The 25449-nt window shown below is 45.8% G+C and overlaps 2 protein-coding genes across 4 annotated transcripts in view; one reads left to right on the top strand and one right to left on the bottom strand.

The window, feature by feature from the left end:
- Positions 1 to 20589, top strand: part of LOC134447599 (periphilin-1-like) — a 36922-nt gene extending 16333 nt beyond the window's left edge. For all 3 annotated transcript variants that reach the window (XM_063197125.1, XM_063197127.1, XM_063197126.1), the window contains exons 9-11: positions 6008 to 6099; positions 7279 to 7401; positions 18999 to 20589. In XM_063197125.1, coding sequence (XP_063053195.1) covers positions 6008 to 6099; positions 7279 to 7401; positions 18999 to 19196 — 413 coding nt within the window. In that variant the 3' untranslated portion in view covers positions 19197 to 20589. The remainder of the gene's footprint in view (positions 1 to 6007; positions 6100 to 7278; positions 7402 to 18998) is intronic.
- Positions 20590 to 21108: 519 nt separating this feature from the next.
- prickle1a (prickle homolog 1a) overlaps positions 21109 to 25449 on the bottom strand; it is a 33780-nt gene continuing 29439 nt past the window's right edge. The window contains exons 6-8 of the mRNA XM_063197117.1: positions 24504 to 24690; positions 22983 to 23888; positions 21109 to 22871 (exon numbers count right to left, since the gene is read on the bottom strand). Of these exons, the coding sequence (XP_063053187.1) occupies positions 21940 to 22871; positions 22983 to 23888; positions 24504 to 24690 (2025 nt within the window). The 3' untranslated portion in view covers positions 21109 to 21939. The remainder of the gene's footprint in view (positions 22872 to 22982; positions 23889 to 24503; positions 24691 to 25449) is intronic.

Genomic DNA, 25449 nt, shown 5'->3' on the forward strand with positions numbered 1-25449 from the left:
CAAGTTGTCTGTTAGTGCAAAACTTCGTGCTGGTAGCCTACAGGTTGTGATTAGGTTAATCGCATGATTCGCTGTTCCGGGGCTGTTTTATGTGTTGCATGAACGGACGGTTTCTGAGGAAAAGAGTGGGCGCACAAGCGTCAGAAAACTGCGGAGCTCGAGGCTGACAGCCAGCTCGTATTTTCAAGGAACTTCAATTCTTGGTGGCATCTGGCATACAATCTTCTGGCAGGTAGCTTGATAAGCAAGACCCTCTGTCTCTCTCTTCAAGAGGGGGTGTGGTTCGTCGGACAGGGCCGCGGAATTACTGGATCGACAGTGTTTTTTGATAATGTGAAAAATCCGGGATATTTCCGGGAAAAAATTCATATTGGGAAGAAATCGAGAAATGAGTAAAAATTAGGGAGTTTCCCGGGATGGTTGACAGGTATGCTCCCAATTAAAAGTGAGTAACACCCCCATCCCCCACCCCAGCTGTATCTATCTCAACTTCCTCCGGGGGTTCCCCAGTGCCCTCTGGGGGGCTCTAGAGCCCATATTGAGAAGCACTACACTATGGCAACCTCCCTGCCCTCCGTTAGCCAGGCCAGGACAGCCTCCAATTTTTTTTTCTCCCCACGCCGTCTGCCTTCCTTGACGGATGTATGAAACCATTTTTTTGGGCTGAGAATGCTGTGCTCTGATGATGTTGGTTTAACATTTCCTGGCAGACCTTTTGTTTTTTTTTATTTCTCTTAAAATGAATTTGTTATTGTATTTCATGCTCCGTTCATTTTCTATTAAATTTAAGATTTCCTTGCTGGGATAGGGGGAATCTGAAGGATGGAGGGGGTAGGGAAAGGTTTTGCGTCCCAAGTAGAGCGTAACGTTGTCGGGCCTGTGGCTTAGGTTCTTCAACTCCAGGTCTGCGGCGACTAGCCCATAACCTCCAGTAGTCAGGGCAAGTGGCATCTTTTTTTTCTTTTTCTTTTTTTGCTGACCCACAAGTGGTTCCCTCCACCAAACACAAAAAAGCGTCTCTTTATGTGGTGCTAAGAGGGTTAGTGTGACAAGAGGGCCTCCCTCTCATCTCTCCTCACCTCACATTTGGGTTGAGTGTTCCACCTTCGTTTGAAGCGGCAATAAAACCAGCAGCAAACAGACGACCGTACCCCTACCCCACCCCCGGACTGCCCCCCCCAGTCCCCTCGGCTGTTGTGATAATTAAGAGACACATCAAAGACACAGGCCCAGAGTAGAATACAGCACGGGCAGGCAGGCAGGAGGGGAATGCTTACCCAACAGGCCCAGAGTATGGCCCGGGCAGGAAGAATAATTCATTTAATTTCATATTGTTTACACAGGAAAGTCACAGATTAAAATAGGCCCGTAAAATTAGATTTCCAATAGGTCCCTGTTCAGCCGCACAGGTAACAACTAAAAAGGCCAGGGTACAGAATGCTGGGAGAAGAAGCTCAAAGTGCAGTGCCAAGGTAGGCAGTAGGGAATGAACAGACCTAGAGTAGAGCTCAGCTCAGCACAGATAGAGCAGAGAGGAATGAACAGACCTAGTGTAGAGCTCAGCTCAGCACAGATCGAGTAGAGAGGAATGAACAGACCTAGAGTAGAGGGGAATGAACAGACAGACCCAGCTCAGAGTGCAGAGCCCAGGGTAGAGTATGGAAATGAACAGGGTAGGGTAGGGTACAGCACAGAAAGAGTTGAAGGGAATGAAAAGGCAGAGGGCAGCCCAGGCAGGCAGAGGGGGATGCTGGGTGATGTATGTGTCTGTTCCCTATGTGTCTGTCTCCTCTGCCTTTTCCCTCCTCACTCTCTTCTCTTCTCAACCTGCTTTCATGTTTGTATTTGGTTTGGAGTAATCCGAGTAAAGCATATGAGGATTATCAAGAGAAAGTCTTGCTCTATGTTACAGAATGACAATGGCCAACGAGATGGCATACGAGTAATGTTGTTACTTTTGGTATAAAAAAAGAAACTCATTTGTCCCCACATTTCCCAATCAGACCCATCAAGGGGAAACTTTAGTTAGTCCACATTGTACCTTCTCCTCTCTTCGTTGGACTAAAAGACACAGTTGCATGTAACTAATACAGGGGGATATACAGTACGCACTGAACGTGTTTTAAAGAGGAAGGCACGTAATCTCCAAACAAATGACTCCGTCTGTCCACGGTGAGTTATGGTGAGTGCGTGGAATCTCACAGATGGCTATTATTGTGCATGATGGAAGACTGGTGTCGAGGAGCTCTGCTCTGCTCTTGCCCACCCGTGCCAGCCTGTTGTTTATGGAGTGCCCTTGCCTGGCGCCAGACTGACAGGGGGGAGATGCCCATCCATCATGCCACAGCGTGCTGAGATGCAGCTTGGCATGCCTGGCACTCCTGGGTGCGAGAATCTAGCTATATACACACATGCATTGCATACGTGTTTGCATACATTGCGAGGCAGCTGCCTTTTGTGTACATGCTGGGATAGCGAGTGGAATAATATGCCATCCTGCCAGCACCGAACTGACAAAAATCTACTATTCTGTTTCTTTTGTTTCAAAATTGGGTTGATTTTGTTCTGCTAAGAGATGTTCATCCTAGCAGACGTGAACGTCGACAGAATAGCCAACTGCTCACAAAGCTGTATTTGCATTGCTTTGATATCTCTGTATTAGCCAAGTTTTCAATATTTCAGTGCGTCAGGGTGTATTAGCGTCATACTAGTTTTGATGTTTAATCTGCATATAATCTCTTGATGGAGCATTTAATTCTGCCCACTTAGCTGCGATCAGCTTTTGATGATCATATGAGATTTACAATTCATGAGCTTATGCTGCCGGGTGGTTGACAGCCTGTTTTTTCCAGAAAGTATTTTTTTATGGTACGCCTTTTCATTTGTCTCCTGTTTTATTGGCTGTGTCATATTTTTAATTTTTACAATTCATTGTTCTGCTCTGGTTATTTGGCAGCTTTTACTTTTTCAGCAAAGCAAATGAACCTCCTGCCTTCAGGACATATGCTGCACAACTCCATTTGTCTTATCAGAAGACTACGTATAGTTTTTTCTTTAACCTTTACTTATCCGAAAAAAACTGATCCATTGTGATTAAATATCCCTTTTTAAAGTGGGCCTTGGCCAAAAGGCAGCACAAGTCACAAACGTTTCCAATGTTTTTAAGATTCTAACGTTTGAAAAGCAGACTCATTCTCTGGTGAATCTCACCTCATCTGCTGAGGGAGGGCCAAACGTACGTAACTGTCCTCCTCGAGCTCCGTGCCAACTGCATACTGGAATTGGGAGCGTCTCATGCGTCGCTTTTGTGCTCTGTGCCCCAGAACTGCAGTTGGCCTCGCAGATAATAATAGTGCACTCCTCAAATACACTCCCTTCTTCGCTCCCTTCTCACTCCCTCCTTAGTGGAGATGTGTCAAAGAGTGGCATGTCGTCATGCCTAAAGTCTGTCTTCTGCGTGTGCGCGTGCGGTATGTGTGTGTGCGTGACTGCGTGCGTGTGTGTGTGTGTGTGTGTGTGTGTGTGTGTGTGTGTGTGTGTGTGTGTGTGTGTGTGTGTGTGTGTGTGTGTGTGTGTGTGTGTGTGTGTGTGTGTGTGTGTGTGTGTGTGTGTGTGTGTGTGTGTGTGTGTGTGTGACAGAGAGAGACAGACACACAACGGGCTGAGTGCAAGCATGGTTGTTCAGTTAGCAAGGGTGTGCTACTGCTGATGACTTAGTGACTGATTACACTTATGGATTAAAATGCTCAGACCATAATTCTCCACAGCTCTTGAGCCATAAATACATAAATAGCTTGAACTTGTTCAGGGGCATTCGAGGTCGCCGTAAAAAGGCTTAGTGTCCCCCCTGACCAAATTTAAATCGAGACCGAGACTGATGGTGGGTCACTGTGAATGCTTAACTCATGTTAGTTATCCCGTTGTATCATATGTGGCATTGCATAAGTATGATATGGCAAATGCAATATTTGATGATATGCATGCAGGGCGAAGAACCCCTTCAGTGGAGGTTATTGGGGACATGTGGCCTCAGACTTTTGATATTTAATGGGGGAAAAAAACGTAAGCACACTAACCAACTAGATACAAGTGGAATAACAGAGACATGTGGTAGAGCTTTACTCCTCATGACATTTATTTAGAGTTGCTCAGTGTCATAGTTCTGTTGTGTCTGGAAACTCCCTTTTAATGCCAAAAGTCTTTGACAGCAGCTTAAAGACTTTTTGCCTTGAGAGATTTTGTGGTCTTTTGTGTTTAAAAACGAACTAAGGGTCCATTCTTTGCCTCAAAGGAGGCATTTCTCTTCACTGTGTCAAAAGCCGTCTTAGAACTTTGACTTTGGAGAGCGTTTCTTTAGCACCACTACCTAAGTAGCCTCGGCCAGCGTGAGGTAGTCTAGCAGTCTAGCTGGCATATGGGGGAAGATGTGATCACCCGTTATGCTAGTAGTACATCTTCTGCAGCACACACACAAACACACACACACACACACACACACACACACACACACACACACACACACACACACACACACACACACACACACACACACACACACAGCCATGAATATGCTCGCCTTCGGTGCTTAACATCACTCAGACTTTTGGAATATGTTTCTGGCATAACATTGTCATGTATACCTTGAAGCATGGTTAGTCTCCAGCTTTTAAATTCTCCATTTACTGATGTATTCATCGCTGGTGTTTTTCCTGAGTGTTTCCCAGATCCTTTCAGCAGTGGCAATGCCAGAAGTCTTGAGCCCTATGAAAGATTACAGATTTATCACAGTAATGCTATTAAACTATAAAATAGTTTTCATAAGGCCCCCCTCTCAGTGCCCCAAACCCTTAGAATCATCCTAAGACTCCACCCCCTCTTTTGTATAAGGGTGACCTTGGCAGTGGCATTTGAGGCACAGCACATTTGAGGCACATAGCCCAGTTGAAATAACGACATGTTAATAATAAATACAGTATATATCGTTGGTGAAGAAAACCAGGGTCTAGATTCCTGAGTACACCAACATTTTCTGCATCTTTTCCCCTTGCAGTTAAAAAAAATCACTAATCATGCACATGTTTAATCTTAACCATGGCAGACAGGATATTTGGAAGACCGAAATGAGGAAAACAACATTAAAGCATCACTTTAGTGCGTAACTGAGATGCTTAATATCAGGGTGGCGGGTGTAGTGGGATGAGGAAGGTAGCCATTTTGTAGGACGGAAAGGAATGACGGCTCAAAACATGTTTTTAATTTCACCTTGGCCAGGATCTATAGCCACGGGAGATTACTTGAGTAAAGGGGGGAGCAGCAGCAGCAGCAGTAGAAGAAGGAGGAGAAAGAAAGAAAGAATGAAGAAAGAAAGAAAAAAAACGAGCACAAACGTTTTCCAGCTTGGCCTTATTTTTATTTTATAGACATATTGGAGCCTGTGGAGTGCAGGGCTCTAAACCAGTACCATGCGAAGCACGCTGCGGCCCTCATTGTTTGGGCTTCTCCGCAGGGAGCGCGTTAAGTAAACATTCGTTTGTCGCTTCAGCGTCCACACTTGTGAAGTCACAGTGCGGCTGCTGCTGCCTCCGCATTGCCTCTACCACACTTCACAATGACTTACTGCATAGTGGTGCGAATTGCGCTCAAAAGAAGAGAAGGAAAAAGGAGGGGGAAAAAGAAAAAGAAAATGGGCCAACCCCAAAAGCCAATGTGTTTTCAATCCCATTTAAAGAAATTGAATTAGGTTAAGACGAGTCTAATATTTCCCTGGATTGTCTTTTTTGCTTAGCTTTAATACTCTGCGTCCCAGAATGTGGCTTTTGTCTTTGTGGTTGAAATCATTGTTACCCTCCCTCTTTCTGCTGTCTCTTCTTCTTCTTCTTCTTCTTCTTCTTCTTCTTCTTCTTCTTCTTCTTCTTCTTCTTCTTCTTCTTCTTCTTCTTCTTCTTCTTCTTCTTCTTCTTCTTCTTCTTCTTCGCTTTTTAACGCTTTTTTCCCATTTACCCTGCAGCAGAAAGAGAGAGGCCATCCAGCTTCGCGTCGAGTGCAGCTCAAGACGGGCCTCCGAGTAGCTCTGTTTCGGCTTCACCTATGGCCACCCAGGTGAGATATTCTTTCCTTTTAGATTAGATTATTGGAGATTAAAGTTTGTGAAAGCCTTCAGTATTACACAAGCCCTCACAAGCCTTCAATATTACAGGTGCAGGTGGGAGGCAGGAAAACTTCTTCTTTTCAACTCCTCTTTTCAAATTTGCCGATGCATGATTTTCTGGCAGATTTGATGCTGTCCATGTACGTCAGCTGTCACTGCGTTTGCTTGGTGGTGCTAGCAGCAGCATCAAAGACAAAGACAAATGTCCTGTATGCTCGTCATCATCGGACAAACACACACACACACACACACCACACCCTCATTCAATTTGTAATGTTCTCAAGTGCTTAGTTGAGGCTACTGGGTGCCAGCATGTCCTGAGAAGCCTCTGTCTCTCACACACACAGTTCCCACATCACAGCAAGCTGGTGATGAGCACTGATGAGCGAGGCTGTTTGTGACAGTGATATGCCCTACCTCCATCGCCTCCTCCTCCTCCTCATCATCATCATCATCATCATCATCGTGTTCGTTTGATCAGGTCACTCTGTTTAAGGCCTGCGTTCACGCAGCGTGACCGGAGCTGAGGATGAAAGCCGGGAGTTTGTTTGTAAACGTGTTTAGGAGTGAAATTCTCAAACTTTCCAGATTCTCAGTTTTTTTCTGCGCTTTTTGTGGCCTTTGTTGCCAGCCAGGGTGTGTGCGCGTGTGTGTGTGTGCGTGCGTGTGTGCGCTCGCGTCCGTACATGGAGGCTTTCACACTGGCTCTGTGGTATTATGACCATGGCAACTCTCCTTTTATCCATGTATGGTCGTGGTAACACTTGATTTCAAAGCCAAGTGTCTTGTTGATGTGTTCAAAAGGGGTCAGAAACGGTAACAGCGCACGCAGCATAAATATACTATGATATGAACAAGCCAGGCCATAGCAAGAAGGCAGGGTGTAATTGCTTCACGTCAGAATTTTCAATTTGAAGTAAGAAATGCCCAAATGTGTCCTGGAGTGTTACCTGTTTTGACTACATTATGTGTAAACATCTTTGTGGTCACCAAGTTTGGACAGTAATCACTTGACATCATCTCAAAATCACACAGTTTTGCATCTCTTTATACGACTGACAACGTTGTAGGAGCATGTCAGTGACCGCCACAGTGGTTTTCTTTTCACACCATGTGTAAATGTCTTTCAGGATGACGCTCCAGCGGTGTCTGGTTTGGAAAAGGATGTGCCGCTCCGAGAAGAGCTCGTCAATGCCACAGATGAGGAGAGACGTGCCCACGCCATTGCTGCTAAGGCCCTGGAGATCGAGAAGGTTGGTAATGCATGGAGAAACCTCTGACATCCAATCTCCCCTTCACCCCCTTCTCCAACTGCAACGGAATACTAGAGTGAGACAGAAAGGGCGCTGCCACAGTTCAGATCGAAGGGTTTTGTGTGGAGAAACCTCACACCACACACTTCATCTTTCGCACACTCTGCTGTCATTATTAGCCGAATGCTTGGGTGAGCTCTTCAGTTGCTGCTGAAGAGGTTTGTGTGGAGAAATCTCTAAATCCACCCCTCCATACTCCATCCTGCGGGATGACTCTCCTTCCGCCCTGCCACCAGTGTTGGGTGTAACGTGTTACAAAGTAACTACTTTTTTCGGATAAACGTTGCGCAACACATTACTACTGAAAAGTTGGTAAACGTAACTCCATTCTTTGTGAAATGCCGCGGGTCGTTGCTTTTGTGATTGGAGACCCATCCAAATGTAACGCAAAAGTAACGACTAATGGAAAAAGTCACTTTCCACTTTGAGGTAACTAAGTAAAGTAAGGCACTCATTTTTTGAATAGGTAACGAGTAACGAGAACGCTCTACTTTTAAAAAGTAACTTCCCCATCAATGCCTGCCACGCTTTCGCCTACTGCTGTGCTGCCCTACAAAGGCAAAGTGCAGTATCTACACCAACACTGAAACTGAGAAAAATGCCTTCAAAGCCTAGGTATTAGGTTGGATCTTGTAGTTACTGCAATTTTGACCAAGCAATATCTCTAAAAGAGAGCACATTTAGACCATAAGGCTTTGTCCCAAGATAAAGGGGGTGTAATGAAGGCAAAAAAACTCAGTCTAAACTCAATTTTGAGACAATATGTAGTTACTGCACTTTGCGTTTGTAGGGCAGTGTGGTATCCTGTTGCGGCTTGTAAGCTCAATAATTGCCACCTCTGCCAGGTGCCTCCAAGTCCACGCTCCTAGTCTTACTCTCTTCCTCTGCTCTCGAAGATTTCGAAGTAGCCAACCTGTCAGCCATGCCAGGCAGGACTTTGGATGGTGTGCAATACTACAGTACTCTCTCGACTGCTGCAGAGACAATTTTTCTTTGCAGAGAGTCGATCTGGCTACTTAATGTGCGTATATGAGTTCCAGTAAAGCCTGTCTTTTGGCCCTCCTGTTAAAACAGGGTAGAAATTACCTCAGGGGATTCTGCCAGCCCACCCATGAACTAGCTCTTCTGGCATTCAGTTGTACAGAAACGTACACATACATGCACACACACACGCACACATACGCGCACACGCACACATGCACACATACGCGCGCACACACAGACGCGCACACACAGACGCGCACACACAGACGCGCGCGTGCACACACACACACACACACACACACACACACACACACAGAGAGTACTTTTTCACTCACTCCCAACATTACCCTCCTGTTGTTGCCTTTCTGGTCATGCCCCTTTGTGTGGGCCTATTTGACATGGATCATTTGGAAATTAAGGGGGGGAGGGAGGAAAAAAACAAGAGCTGTACCACCCAAACACCTAATCCTCGCCGGCCGTTGGTCTCATGTGAAATATAGCTGAGCTCAATTAAGCTCCTTCCCCCTCCTCTCCCTTCCCCAGCACCACCCAGCCATTCCTTGTATGGATCAGTGTTCTCGGCATATTCAGGGAATTCCTAAAGCCTTTTATCTCCACCAGTCCATTAAGATCACACTAGGACCTTACCTCTAATTATTCCTGCTGAAGACAAGACTTTGTTTTGCACTATGTACCACTTTATGCTGCCCTTATCTTTTCATCCTACCTAAACACTGCTGCACTCAAACAAGCGCACTAGCACAGATTCCTCCACACATACACAACCGCGCACGTACACGCACACATGCATGCATGCACACATGCATGCACACACATACCCTCGTTCCGTTTCTCCCACACATTTACAACCACACTGAGCAACACACACACACACACACACAAATACACACACACATACACACACAGCACACACGTACACACACTCCTTCACAAATATTCAGCCATGCACACACACACACACACACACACACACACACACACACACACACACACACACACACACACACACACACACACACACACACACACACACACACACACACACACACACACACAGGTCTGTTCCTGCAGTAATGGGCTCATTGTTGGGTCTCTTGTGATGGAGTACCCTGAGTGTGTGTGCCAGCGTCTGATGTCAGCCCGGCCCCGACTCCAATCATGATGGCAGGAGAAGAGATGGGACACGCTGGGCCACCGACCAGCACAGCCCATTTAGTTAGTACGTACTTTATCCATGCTCCTATCCCAGTTCTTCTCTCTCTCTCTCTCTCTCTCTCATTTAGGACCTCATTGAGCTCACATTTAGCCGTTAAAGCCTCTGCCAGGCTCCTTCGGGTCCCTATCAGTGGCACTGAGGCTTTGGCCCAGCAGTAGCTATGCACAAAAGCAGGGGGGCAACTTGGCTATGGATATTTCTGGACCTCTGCAGCGAAAAACTACTTTGCCTTCCAGAGAACACATGGTGGTGGTAGCTCACATCTCTGGTTCGTTCCTGGCGAAAAAGGCTGCTTTGCTTGCCAGAGTTTCATTCACCTGTTTTTTTTTTCTTAGCACGTGCTGCATATAGCTTCAAATATCTGGTTCTTGTTCCTTGCTTGCCTGGGGTCATTACCAGCGTTTTCCCAGCAAGAGTTCTAGGCATAAAAGGATGGGACAAGAAGTTCCATGGATGGTGTTCCACCTTTCATCTCCTGCTGCCTTCTCTTCTGCCTGTGTGACGCTAACTCGAAGTTGTGCTGTAGCTCACGTTGTGGTTTTTTTCCCCCAATCCCGAGTCTTTGTACAGCTGCTGCTGCACTCCCAGGGCTGTGTTTGTTGTGGCTTGTTCCCTGGGTCCAGACGTATGGGAGTAGACAGTGGAATTACCGGCACTGTGTACTGTAATGCCATATGTAACGTCACTGCAGACCACAATGTCCGGTCTGATTCTCCCTATTATATAAAGCCGAGGTTTTGAGGCTAGCGCTAGCCTGGCCAGTTTTTGGTCTTCAGGGAGTGATTCATGGTGTGTTATTTTAGATGTCCTCCTTACGGCAACTGATGGGCTCAGAACACCTTCTTAACGCAAAGCATTCCATTACAGAAATTGGGAACGTGTAATGCCATGAATGCCCCCGCTTCAGACCTCTGCACAGGCCATCTGTGGAATGAAACGCTTCGGAGTGACGTAAAGCACATTGTGCCCAATAAAAGGCATTATGTGGCAGATGTCATTTCTTGGCTTGAGCGGTACATTTAGTGCGCTGCTTGGTGGGCATTTGAAGTGGGACTCGTTTCGCACTGTGTGAATGGGACACCAGGCCCCATTAACTGCTCATTTATTACCGTGAAATCATTCACTTGAACAGGTCCTTTTGCCGTTATTATTAACTTCTAGCGCATGCTAACTAAAGGCATGCCCTCTCCTTTTAAGGACGCATACCTGGGTCATTCATTCATTCATTTAATTACTTACTCATCCACTCACTGACTTACTCACTCACTCTCTACACTATACTGATGATTACATGGTCGTCTGCGTTCAGAAAGCAGCCTGCGCTGAGGTTTTTGAGAGAACATGTTTTGACTGGAGCCGGCTCTTTGGAAACCATAGCAAATTTGGCATATGTTGTCTCCGGGAATTATATTGTGTGTAAAGTTACATAAATTATGGTTTGTGTATTGTTTGTAGATCATAGACAAAATTTATCTAAGGCCATGATTTATACGTCCATGATTGCAGGGTTCGGGTCGAGGTGCAGTAAAGCAACGGTTCCATAATCGTCACGATGAAAAGTTGATTTTTGTTGGCTTTGGTAAATTGTGTGAAGTTTCTGGCTGGAATCAAAGCTATTCCTATATGCATAATGGCCTGTAGATAGAAAAGTGTGAATAAGTGTGTACTTGTAAAGCTTACACAAAGGTAGCAGTCACTGTGCGATATTACAAAAACAAATGTCTTTCTTGTTCAGATTTCCCACATCAAACAAGGACAAGTGATCCATGGCACTAGTCAACAAAAACCTGTGATGAAGAGAGTACAAGTTCTACTATATCCGTTGTTCATTTCAGCTGACTTCACTAAGTTTTACATCAGCTAGTTTCAGGTGTTGGCTTGAATTGGCATCCGTTGGGTTTATTGATGGCTGCTGAAAGAAAGATTTTTTAGGGTTGAGGTTCCGTTGTATGGAAATATAAACTGTAGCTACTCCCAGCTTCTTTTTTTGTTACTACTAATTTCAACTGCTTCCAGTTGCAGTCATTTTCTGGGGACTCGTTTGTTAAAATTGGCACAGACATCCAGGACTCCCAGTCTTCAAAAAACTTGCGTGCTTTTGTGTCCCATGCACAGAAAACAGTTTACAGATGACACTGACAACATAATCATCCAGCCCAAGAAACATTTCCTTTTTTGTTACTGATAATTGTAAACCCCAAAGAAGAGAAAAACAACAATGAGGGGGTGGGGGGGGAGGTTGAAGGTTTGTAAGGCAATCTCGGTGGTAGCGGCCGTCTTTTTGCAAGTAATGATGTTTTGATTCCATTTCCACACTAAGAGCTCCGGACATTGGTGCATTAGCTTGACATATCCCACTGCAGCTTAGGGCTCTTACTGCAAGGAAGTGACTGATTGGCATGTATCTCCCTCATTTCCTTGTTTCATGGTTGACATGAAATGCTGAGGGTTCATATTATGAACTAGTGCTTGCTTATACAGACAGACAGACAGACAGACAGACAGACAGACAGACAGACAGACAGACAGACAGACAGACAGACAGACAGACAGACAGACAGACAGGCAGGCAGACGGACAGGCAGACAGACAGACAGACAGACAGACAGACAGACAGACAGACAGACAGACAGACAGACAAAAAACGCATTTGCACGCACATGCTCACACACACACACACACACACACACACACACACACACACACACACACACACACACACACACACACACACACACACACACACACACACACACACACACACACACACACACACACATTCAAACACACCCTGCATTCACACTCACACACCCATCATTAGGTGGGGCTTTCCTTCTAATCACATTTCATGATAACGTTTCCCTTGTTGTGTGTCTGTCTCTCTGTCTCCCTAAGAGATCAGTTCTCTGCAGCCTTTTCCTGCAGAGTTTCTTCTGATGCGATATTTCGAGCGAGGGGAGGGGGAATGAATGCATGCGTGGTCATGTTCTTCTTAAGTTTCCGAAGCCTGCTGCTGGTGGATGTTTATGAGCGACTCAGAAACCCCTGAACGTTTTGCTGGGAGTGATTACTGCAGACCAACAACCGCCATTCATCATTTCAATCAGTCTCCACAAACTAAACGCATCCCATCCCGGTCCCAACCCCAGCCCAGCCGGTCGGGCTGCGCTATTAGCCTCTCCCTCTCTCGCTCTCTCTCTTGCCTCCCTCCCTCCACTGAGCGGGGTCCGCTTTGCAGCTCAAGTGATTAAATGCCTCTTTTAATATTCCCTAATGTGTACCAGCCCCAGACTAATCATGCCCGCTTCCCTATTATCACCGACCCCCTGCCTGCCCCCCAGCATTCATTTCGAGGCTCTGCTTGCTTTTTTGCTCGTTCGTTCCGTCCCCCGTCCCCCGTCCGCCCCCCCTGAAGGACTGTTGCTCTTATTTATAATGTTTTACAGACCATTGCTTCTCAGTATACACATACACAACATCCCAGTAACCACCCAAGCACTGGCCCTCCCTCCTCGTTTTCCCCTCCCCTCCCCTCCCCTCCCTCTTCTCCTCTCCCTGCTCTCACTCCTCTTCCTCATCTTCCTCATTTCCTCCTCTTGGGGGCCAGCATGCAGCTTCTCCATTAAACACAACACCCCCCCCCCAACCACCCACCCATCAAAACTTTCTACTCCTCCCTCTCCTCTTTCCTCCTCTTCCTCCTTCTTCCTCTTGCTCTCTCCACCCATCTCCTCCTCTACTCCCCATCTCCTCTCCTCCGCTCTGTTCCTTGGGGCCAGTGTGCAGCTTCACTTTTATACACATCCCCCAAACAACCACCCATCCATCAAACCTCTCTCTTCCTCCTCCTCCTCTTCTTCCTCCACCTCCTCCTCCTGGCCCCATTCTCCTTCTCCTCTCTCTCCCTCTCCACTCTCCCCCTCCATTCTCCTCCTCTTCTTCCTCCTCCTTTTATTCCTACTCCTCCTTCTCCCTTTCCTTCTCTCTCTCCACCTCCCCCTTGATGCTTCCTCTTCCTCCTCCTCCTCCCTCCTCTCTTCACCCTCCTCTCGCCCCCCTGTGGAGGGCCGGTGTGCGGCGTCGGAGCCCCGGGTGCCTGGCCCCTGCTTGTGTGGCCCTCTGCTATCAGCCTGGAGATCAGTCCCCAGCTCCCCATGCTCCCCAGGCAGGAGAGCTGAGCCGTCGCAGGAGCCTGCCTCGTCAAACAAAGAGTGCAGCAGGGTCAAACACAACCTTCCTGTTTTGTTGAACAGCGGCCAGATGATGTTGAAAAGCCCGGCTGTTCACTCCACTCCACTCCACTCCGCTCACTTCAAGAACACAAGAACAAGGCCTTCCCAGAATTACTTTTTCCTTTCTTTTCTTTTTCTTTTTTTCTTTGATAGCGTGTCTATAAATAAACGCATGTTGGGTGAGGCATTTTCCTCTCGCTCTCCCTCTCTCTTGAAAACAAAGTGCACGCCTCGCTCTTTTTATATCTCTGCAATGGGTTAGAAGTTTTTTGATGTTTTTGAGGACCGTTGGGAGTGTCAGGGGAAATCACTTAATTAAGAGTTTATTGTTCGTTGTGGGCAGTGTTGTGTTCTCTGTTCCGTGTGTTAACTTTGAAGCAGACAAGCTGCGTGTGTGTGTCTGTGTGTCTGTGTCTGTGTCTGCGCGCGAACCTGCGTGCGTGCGTGCGTGTGTGTGTGTGTATGAATGATGCGTAATGAAGTGAAACTTTAATCAGCCAGAGCAGATGCTAACAGACAAAAGCCTCTTGAAGACTTGTTTTGAAGGATGACAAACACAATCAGTTCAAAGTAATAAAGGATGTCTAGCTGGCCCAGGGCCTGCCGCTGCTGCAGAACTTTTTTTCCACTCTCCTTCTCCTCCTCGTTGGCCTGATCTTGTTCATATCCTCTCTCTGAAGCAAATTAGATCAGGATATGCTGAATGTTATTGAGGACGAAGAAGCGAAAAGAATTGGACTGGTTTGGTTCTTCTGGTGTGTAAGATATTGGTTTGGTTTTTTTAGTGTGTAAGATATTGCTTATTGCGGGTTTGCCCTTCTGCTTCTCTCTCTTTTTTGTGATTTTCTTCCTTGATGACTGGCCCGGTTCCAGTCAGTTGTAGCAGCAAGGAAGGCCACACGTGCTGAATGACTGCAGGACGTAGACGATTTCAGGCAGGGTGTTATTATGTGGCTAGCTTGGTCGGAGTAGCATCAGCGGTGCTTCTTATTCCCGAGTCTCCTTACAGTTTCAAGTACTGGTAGTTAACGTTTAAAAAAAAAAAGAGAGGCAATTTTGTCCTGACGGTTCACCCTTTGCGTTTTGCCAATGACTAGAAATAATTAGCCAAATATGCCTTTGGATTCCTCTGGCCTGAGGTGTTTCGTTACTCATTTTGATTGTTTTGAAGTTTTTGTTTGGAAGAAGGGGGTAAAGGGGGACCAGGGAAAGTTCTTCGTGAGGAGCATTTTGCAGTTTACACATAATTGTTTCCTTGTGTTATCTTGCATGTAACGCCATACATACAAACTAGCAACCTTCAGACTAATACACATTTCTATGCGTTTAGTCCATGACCTGAGTGCATGCGCTGCTTACCAAATTTGGTGAAGAATTTTAAATCGCACCTGAAACAATGTAAGTTTGACATGCACGGTCAGAGTGACCATTTCCACAAGGCCAAGATGCAAATGCTCTTCATAACAACCGTGTGCTTTTTGAGTTCAGAGTAGTGAAGTGAGAAGTGATCTGTGAGTATGTGTGTCTGTTGTGTTTGGGTGGTATAATGAAAGCTCAATAAAAGAAAAGAAAAAAAACACAAAAAATCATAGTAATATGACATGCAGGAAGGACCTAGTGCAGTGGAATCAAAAGAGAAAAAAACAAGGTCCATAGAACTACGCTGTGTGCAAATAGTCCAAAAAGCAAACCATTTTTTGACCAACTGACACAGCGACTTATACAGTCATAGTGTCTGTGGACATTGCATTTTCTCTGTTGCTGTAGAAAAGTGATTACTGTTGACACACGCCATTATCAAGTCTCCCAACTAGGGATGCAAACGATTAATCGATTAATCGACTTTAATCGATCAATGCGTTAATCGATTTAAAAACATTAATCGCAATTAATCGACAATTCAAATGACAAGAGACCAAGGTGAAATGGGTATGTGAAGAGTGTGTGTGAAGAGGGGTGTGAATAGTGGGAATATTTAAATCACCTTTGGATTAAAGAATTGAAATAGAATTAATTTAAATGTGGTATTTTATCTCAATTTTTAATTAAAATTTTTAGATTTAGTAGGTTTTTTTTTTCGAGAAACATTGAGATTTCGGGGGGGAAACGCCGCTTATCAATTAATCGTAAGTCGATCGATAAGGCTATCAACTAATGATTAATGAATTAATCGATAATTTGCATCCCTACTCCCAACAAACACAACAAAGCCTGTTTTCAAATAGCTCCCTCCTGGGCCCTTTTCTATTCCGTAATGGCAGTTTGTTAGGGTTCTTTTTATAAATGCCTTAATATGGACATGGTCTAGGAAGCACTTTAAAGAAGGGTGCTTAGAGTGCTGCAGTGTGTTGCCTGTAGGTTATCTGGAAGAAACAGCCCTGGAAGGGGGAATGGGGGTGGGCTGGGAGGGGGCTTGTTTCCTAAAGTGTCTGTGCAATTTCACTTTGCTTTTTTTCCCTGCCACTGTTGTTGCTGCTGTAGTCGGTTTGTTTTGGGAGCTCATCAATCGAGATAGAATGTAGTCACGACAAGGACACAGGCTTTGCATGTGCCTCTGAAACATCCATGTTATCGTGTCCTGCACATATATTTTTGCACATATTACATTGTAGGAATCTTTATTTTTGCTGAATCTGCTTTTGTGAGCTTGTTCATCAAGAGAGAATAAAGTCACGTCAAGGACACTGGCTTTCCATGCACGTCTGGAACACCCTTGTTATTGTCTTACTTTTTGTTCAATCTGAAGGAATGATTGCATTTCAGTGGTCATTTTTTGGCTGAACCTGCTTTCTAGAGTTAATTGGAGAAATCAAGTCATTTTCCCCTAATTGAACCCGAAGAGCCACAGAGCCTGCTGGCATGCTCACTCATCTGCCTTTTAATTACATTTGATTTCAAACCGCTCTGAACTTTTGGTCTAACTTGTCATCAGCAATCCTGACGTTCTGTCATTGTTTCAGCAAAGCTCTTCTCCTTTTCCTCTGCTCTCTCTTCCTCTGACCTCTCTCGGGGAGTATTGTATTCCTTGGCCAGGTCTGTGACAGTTACCAGAGATGTCTCATACGTTTAACCCCCCCCCATCAGCCCCTGTCCACCGGCCCCCTCCCCTCCCCAACTGAAACCCTCGCATGTGCACAGTGCATGCTATTGGAGGCTAGACAAACCCATGTCCCCTAGTGAACCCAGCAGAACAGAACCAGGAAGTCTGCTCCTCCTATAGCTATTCCACATTGGAAAATTGGTCCCAGGGCAGACTGACAGACTGACACACAGACAGACAGACAGACAGACTGTAACCAAGCTATGTCCTTCCTGTCCGTAATTGGAAGTGGATTGAAAAGGAAAGTTCTGCACTCATCTATGCACTCCTTTACTGTCATGGTGTGTTGCTGAATCACTCCCTGCGGCTTTGGGGTCCTGGTGATGATACTGATTTGGTGCGTGCATGCGCACGTGTACACGTGTACACATTTTAAAGGCAGTCAAAGTGTGGGAGTGTGTGCAAATGCATGTGTGTGCATGAGTGCATGTTTAAAGCTAATAGTCACCTATTCCCTCTCGTCTCTCATCAGGACATTAGGGATATTAAAAAAAAAGCTGCAGTGCTGGAAGAGTTGCTCTCGCAGCATTATGACTGTGATGAGCCGGTTGCTGGGAGCTTCTGGCACGGGCATGGGCAGCCCTGATTCCCAAAATGGCTTCAGGGTCTCCACATGACACAATTCCACCTCTTCAGGAAGCCAGGAGCACTTGATTAAATTGCTACTCTCTGCGAAGTGGGTCATATCTCAAGCTTGCTTTTTTGTAGTTGTTGAGAGAGAAATTGCAGCGTTTTTGAGGTTCGGCCCCGACGAGCTCTATAATTTCGTTGTGTTCCAACGATGTCTTGCAGCCGTTAATTACAGTCTCTCGAACTTGCATTGGGTTTTTTGCACCCCATCGGCAGGCACGATATTTATTTCCTGACACCTCCGAAACTGGCAGCGAGGCCTTTGATCTTTCTTAGCTGAAAACTGTTCTCCACATGAAGTTTAAGAATCATCCAGACGTGCAGGGTTCCTTGGCATTCCCAAACTCTAGGCAGCCCTGATCTTAAGTGCCAGCCTAACAGAGTTGTCAGACTTTGTTTATCTCTCCGAGTGTTTGTGCCTCTGAAGACTGACATGCTGTAGTTAGAAAGTTGAAGATTCATGCGTTTTGTGTTTATTGGGCACATGGAAAAAGACCACAAATTTCTAGTGGATGTTTCAAAAGTTTTGTATTTACTGGGTACATACAAAAAAAAAAACATTTCCTCTGTTAGATGAATGGGTTGAAATGTTTTCTCTCAATTTTATGAATAATGAAAGTCTTTGTTTCTCTGCGAAGTATTGATCATGGCCAAAAGTTGATCTGTTCTCAAAATCCATGTGCAGTCTAATATGGTAAAGCATCTTTCCAACAGTCTGGTCAGTTTGAGAGCCTGTGGGAAGGGCAGAGCGGGCCAGACCTGGCCTGTGGCAGGGATCAATTGCAGTATTCCCCTCCCTTCCCTTCCCCTCCACTCCTCTTCTAAACACCCCTTCTGTTGCACGCCCTCAGGTGATCAGGAGTGTCCTCTGTTTATACACCTGGGTTTCTAGGAGACATTCATAAAAGTGTGTGTGTGTGTGTGTGTGTGTTACAGGCCAATAAACTAAGCAATAGATTGCTGCTTTTGTGTTTGAAAGTGTGAAAGGACATTTATGTTCCATCCCTGGGCTCTGTACCTTCCATAACCTTTTGAGTGTCCCTCATCAAAACCACATAAGCTATTTATCACAAGAGCCTTTTGTCAAAAGACTGGTCACATTTGTAGAGGGCCACAGGTTCCTGTGAGGATTCCTTTATATTCTTTTATGTTTTTTCGACAAATTTGATGGGTGACATGTCATTTAGAGCCTTGGTGCTAGTGTGAATATATTTCTGAACTCTCCACTGTTCTTTTTCGTTATAACATTGCAAGACGTCTTGTGCTTTACTTTGCTTTTGAACAGTTGGAAAGTCTTGAAAGATTTTCGACCGATGGCTAATTTGTTTTTTATCATGTTTTTGTCTTGGTGCAGCTGTACAGGCAGGACTGTGAGACTTTTGGCACGGTGGTCAAGATCCTGGTGTCGAAGGAGCCAGGCCTGGAGAAGCAGCTCCAGGGGCCCCTGAAGGACAGCCTGGAGGAGCTCCGCCATCGCTGTCTGGATGACCTGCGTGTCTTCATAGATGACATGGACGGTGTACCCCAGAAGCAAGACACTGCTGCTACCTAACCTAACCTACCTAAGTTTCTCTAGCAATGGCCGTGGTTGGTATTCCAAGGACATGGTTAAGTTATAAACCAGGCTAGGTGAACCAACACTATGAAGAAAGGTGTCTTTCATGCTTTTATTTTCCAGTTTCATCTAACTTCAGGTTAACTTAACCTGGTTTGATATTCAAGCCATCTTCTTGGAATACCTTCCTGGACTCAATGACTCAGAAACAGGACTCTGCTTCTTGACATCCGTGTCTGCATGACACTGCTGCTGCCGAAACAAACTGGCATCTCCAGGCAGGGCCATTGAAAGCCTTGGCCTAGGCCGAGGGACAGAATGCTTTTTGGGGATCTACAGGAGTATTTGTTACACGCCCAACCACCAACCTCTGGGACCACACTATTTTTTTATTCCAACTGATTTTTTTAGGTTTTTGAAAAATGTTGTATTTTTAATCTGATATTTCATTTTCTGATCAAGCCAGAGTGCAGTAGCTGCAGTATGATGAATGATTTAAAAATATAAATGTTCATATGTTCAATTTTCTTTTGTAAAAGGAAAAAAAGAATCTCTTGTGTTCAAAGAAAACATGAAAAAAAAACTGAACTTAACCTGGTTTGCTATTTAACCCATCTTCTTGGAATACCTTCCTGGACTGGATAACTCAGAAGCAGGACTGTGCTTCTTGACCTGTGTGTCTTTATTGATGACTTGGATAAGGTATCACTGGAGCAAGACATTGCTGCTCCCTAACCAAACTAGTGTTCGCACCAATCAACACGTCTGCAGACAGTGCACACTTTTTTTTTTGTATCTCCAGGCAGGGGCAGCCTTGCCAGCCTTGGCGTGGGCCAAAGGACAAAAATGTTTTTTCGGGGATCTACAAGTGTACTGTACATGCTACATGCCCAACCACCAACCTCTGGGACCACACTACTTCTTGATTCCAAATGATATTTTTTAGGTTTTTAATGATTTTGTATTTTTAAGCTGAACTTTCCTTTTCTAATCAAGCCAGAGGGCAGTAGCTACAGTATGATGATTAAAAAAGTGAATGCTGGTTTTGCTTATTTTTCCTTAACAATGAGTGCGGTTATATGCATGGATGGAGTATTCTGGTTTGAAACGGAATATTCTCAGTATTCAGTTTAAAACCAGGAGCAATTCAAAGTCTTATGTTTTGGTATCGGACACTTTATATCCTTTGTGGATGCAATTTAGTGTTCTGGATTCTTTTCATAACGTTGTACAATTTTCTTTTGAAAAAGAAAAAAAAAGAATCTCTTTTGGAAAAAAGCAAAACAGCTGTATGGGCATGGTGTTCTTGCAGAGTGTTAGAATGGTTTGATACGATGCTCTACATTTGAACTCCACATTAAAATGGTTTTTACCTTTTGATAGAACCTTCTATGTAGTGTTTTTAATTCTGTGCATACAGTATTCATCACGAAAAGGGAATCAGTATTGGATCATATCAAGATAAGTTATGAAACATGACTCGTATATGAACATGCATCTGTATGTAGATGCATACCCATGGGGACCCAGGTTTGAGTCTGGCCTTGGTCATGTCTTAACCCAGCCCAATCGTGCTCACCCACTGCTTTCCTGTCTCCATCTTCACTGTACTACCAACATAAAGGCTAAAAAGCCTTAACATAGAATTGTTGATTATCAAGAATTGAGGAAAAAATGCAAATGAGCTAAAGCAGTGATATTTGGGATTTACCACAGTGATGAGCTGGAGCTAGTCATACAATTGCATGCATTTGGTAGTGGCCCCTCCAATGGAGGCGATTGTAAGCTATGAGCCACCAAATGCCTAAGCTATTATTATGGTGTTTGGGTCCACCTGTGGAGGTACATGATATTGGGAAAGTTGACTTCTGATGTCTAGTGTGGATAAATGGGAAGTAAATTCACATTTCATTTTAGCACCAAACTTCATACTTCATTTCACATACACATAGTTGTGTCGATATACTTTTATTATGAATTCATTAGCCTTATTTTCCATGATTTTTTACATTTATACAGATTATATGAATCTATTCGCAATATACTATTACCCATAAATACAGTTGAACTCAATGAGGCCAGCCATAACATAAAAAGAAGAGTTATTGCCCCCCTTCTTTGACCTAGGTACAAAACAAACCTGTATATGAAAATAGCAGGGGTCAGAAGTTGTAATAACCATATGTTACTTTTATTATTTTTAAAACCCTGATTAACAAAAGCAAAACTCAAAACCATTACTGCAGGTCCCAAACTAATTACTTGTAGCCAGAACATATAAAAACATCTTTTGAAACTCAGGGATATAAAAATATCAGTTTTACATCTTAACTTTACAGTATATACATTTATATTTGCACTGTTAAATAAGAATTTCAGTTTGTAAATGCTGTTATATAAATATCTTTTAAACCTGTTGATGCTGGTCGCTTAGTACATGTAAATTGAAGTTGCATATTGAAATGCAAAAAAGGGCCTTGAACCATTTTCTACATGGTCACATTGATAAATTGAAGAAGACATTTTGGAATATGACAAATTTTGACATATTCACTTCTATGTTTGTCAAATAGCATGTTACATGTAAACACAGTTATAGTTCATTCAGGCCATTTCACGATGTCCCCATCAACATTTAAAGTGTAAATTAATGCTGGTCATCCAGGAGTTGACAGTATTATACAGAGGCAAGTCAAGAAAGCGGAAATAAAAATCTTATAGGGTTATGATTATTTCTGGTCTATGAAATTATGCAGTTCTTGCCCTTGTGTCCCCTCTTCTTTTTAGATTTTGTTCTTGTGCCAAAGTTGGGAGCCACTGGGCTGGGTAGGTCATCAGCGTAGTAATGGTACCGGGGTTGCCGAATAGGCTGCGGAATAGGCTGGCCCAGGAAGAAGCCCTCCTCCTCGGACTCGGATGAGGAAGAGGAGCAGGTGGAGCACCAGTCATCATCATCGGCCCCGTACATTCCTAGGAACCGCTCCATTGCGGGGTGCTGCTGCAGAGCGTAGTCAGAGGCAGCGTGAGCTTGTGAGTGCTGCTGTCCATACTGCTGGGGGCCTGCTGCTGCTGCGGGCCTGTGTTGGTGGCTGTGGTGGTGGTGATGGTGGTCCTCTCTGAAGTAGACGCGAGCCCTCTCCCTTGGGGGAAGGTGAAGGGCGTTGTCCGAGCGGGACTTGCGGCTCCTGCGCCGACGATGACGGTGGTGGTGGCTGTTGTGCTGATGTGGCTGCTGCTGCCTCTGGTCTGGCTCGTCGAAGTGATACACGCGCCGGCGCGTCCGCTCGCTCATCGGCGGCTGGCGGACCTCCAGCTCGCTGTAGCGTCCATTGTCCACCACGTCGTCTGAGAACTTCACCTGCTGCGGCTTGGACTGCGAGCGGGTCCTGCGCAGCACGGGCAGGTGAGGCATCTTTGGCCTCTCCTCTGGTAGCACCACCACCTCTTCCTCCTCTGGTTCCTCCTCCTCCTCCTCTTCCACCACCTCCTCTTCCTCCTGCCCCAGTTCAGAGTTCATGCTCTTCAGGGAGTTGGCGCTCCTGTGGAGCATGGAGGAGTTGAGCGTTCCCATGTTGCTGCTCTTCTCGAGGTCCTCCTCGCCATCAAGCTCAGGAAAGTTTGTCAAGGAGTAGAGCAAGGGCTGGTCTTTGCTGTCGCCGTCAACTGATGCCCCTGCAATCATAGAAAAAGATGATCAGTCAGAAAGTTTGGACCTTTGAAATCCAAACATTACAATAAACAGTTGCAAATGTGTGTGTATTAATCAGTAGTTGGTGATTTTACCTGTGATGTTGGACAAAGCCAGAGAGTCCATGGAGTCCCTGACGCTTGGACCATTCTGCTTCAGTTCGTCCGTAATGCACTCCAGGGAGTCGCCGTACCACTGCTTGTCGTTGCAATTATAGCCACTGGCACCATGTTCCTCGAGATCCAGCTCTTGGATCTTCCTGCTGCTGGCAGGTCCAGGGTGGCTGCCGTACGCCGAGTCTCCCAGTCCATCCTGGGACTGCGCCCAGTACATGTCCACCTGGTACTTCTTACTAGCCAGACTCTGGCTGCTGTTGCTGCCTCCAGGGCCGCCATTGCCTGGCATGGGTTCGTTGACCTTTGCTTTCACCTCCGGCGACTCGTTCATCCAGAGCTCCGCTGGTGGCCTGGTGCTGCTGCTGTCCTCCTGCTGCTGGAAGACCCCGTGCTCTCCGAACTTGAGCAGGAGCTGGGTCATGTAGTCCTCGTGCTCTGCCCACTCCTCGTGGTCCTCCTCGGGGGCCTCCTGCTCTTGCTGCTCCTGCTCCTCGCGGCCCCTCCAGAAGTGGCCGTCGGGGAAGCTGAGCTGGGACAGCTTGTTGGACAGCGTGTCCTCCGCCGTTCCCGAGAAGCCGGGGAACTTGTAGTTCCCCGCGGGGGAGAAGAGCAATGACTGTCGGCACTGGTCTGCAGAGCGGCTGCTCTTCCCCATGCGCACACTGCGGCGGGATTCGCGGGAGCGGGCGGACTGGAAGGCCGAGTCGGAGGAGTCCGAGGCGTGGACGTCCTCCCCCAGGCTACAGGCCTTGGAGCAGTAAATGCGCCCTTGTCTGGGCAGGAATGGGCAGCCCAGCAGGGAGGTCTTACACTGGGCACAGCTGAAACATGCCTCTGTTGCATGCCAGTGGAGTCCGTCGTAAGTCATCTGAGCGTGGTCCACACCTAGAGTGGGAGTACAAGAAATGAATGTGAATTTTGGAGGTTTTTTAGCGCAATAAATCCTCTCTCCCTGTCCTCCTTCCTGTTAATCTGACTCCAAGGTTTATTACGGCCTCTTTTCTACTGCCGGTTTTCTGGTAGGCCTACAGCTAGACAAAGCGCGACTCGGCTGCCATTTTTTTATTTTCGAATAGGCACGACACAGCACAATCATGAAGCAAAAAGTGACGGCCGAGTCACGCTGTGTCGAGCTGTAGGCCTACCAGAATACCAGCAGTGGAAAAGAGGCATTAATGTACTGTATTATGCAAAGGCTGTAAGACAACTTCATTTCCTTCAGGATAAATAAGGGAACTCTACTTTCCAACAATGGGCACGATCGTGATGAAGCAGTGCTGCTTTTGCCAGGCAGAGCACATGCGCACTTTGCCAGTTTGATGCATTGTGGCTAGAAAATTCTAACCAGAATGCATCAAACTGGCAAAGTGTGCATGCGCGCTTGCCTGGCAAAAGCAGCACAGCTTCATCACGATGGTGCCCAATGTCCTGAACTCTCCTCATGACGTCATTGACAACATGCCTATGTATTGAAGTACAAACCGGGGGTTTTTGACTTACCAATGTGCTCCCCGCACGCCTCACAGTACTCGGCATACAGCGACTCGAAGCAGCCGCAGCAGTACGGCCGGCCGTCCTTCATGATGTATCTCTGGCCACCCAGGATGGTCTCGCACTCGAAACAGGCAAAGTGCTTCATGTGCCAGTGGCGGCCTTCTGCCTCGGTGCACTCGTCAGCAAAGATGATCTGTGAAGGGCACACGCCAGAGTCGGGTTTTAGAATTTGGGATTTTGGGATTTTGCCGGTGGTAAAACTATTATGTTTCAACCTTGTTGGAAAAACTGTCAGCTTTCTGAGACAAGTCTCACTCCAGTGTCTCTGGTCTGTTATTATCTTCTGTGACGATCCGACAAACATAGTGGAGAAAAGAGCTATACTAACTGCTTGTGATGTGACCGCACAGAAATCAGTTATATTGACAGTTGTGTTTTTCTTTAAATGGGTTTCACTTCCATTAACGTCATTTCATGGAAAGTCAATTTGGTCAAATAAGAAGATGTCTTTACAATACCACTTTTGATGTACCAAACTTGCAATTCAATTCATTCAATGTGTACTGAAAGTGCAAGACTGATGTCAAAGTCAGTCATGCTACATGCCGTTTTCGGGACTAGCTTTAGACTTAACCCCAAACAGTCTTCGTCAAAGAGTCTCGAGGTTTACTGATGCATGCTGTACAATAAATTCATGAAGTGAGCCGTCTTGTTCTCAGTGGGGTACCTAAGTCTCCACCCCTTCCTGTCGGCTCATGGGGCTCGGGAAGTGGTCTAACGACACCAATCCAAATCTTAAAAATTTGCTACTATCATATGTGGAATCCAGAGCATGTGTCAAAAAGAATCAGGATTTAGCTTTCCTTGCCCGTTCCCTATAATTCAACAATGTTGTGAGTCAAGGCCCCATGGCCCGGAAGTAAAAGGGTCCCCACTTAGGTGCCCCATAGTC

The sequence above is a fragment of the Engraulis encrasicolus genome, chromosome 4, assembly GCF_034702125.1.
Source record: "Engraulis encrasicolus isolate BLACKSEA-1 chromosome 4, IST_EnEncr_1.0, whole genome shotgun sequence".
NCBI lineage: Eukaryota > Metazoa > Chordata > Actinopteri > Clupeiformes > Engraulidae > Engraulis > Engraulis encrasicolus.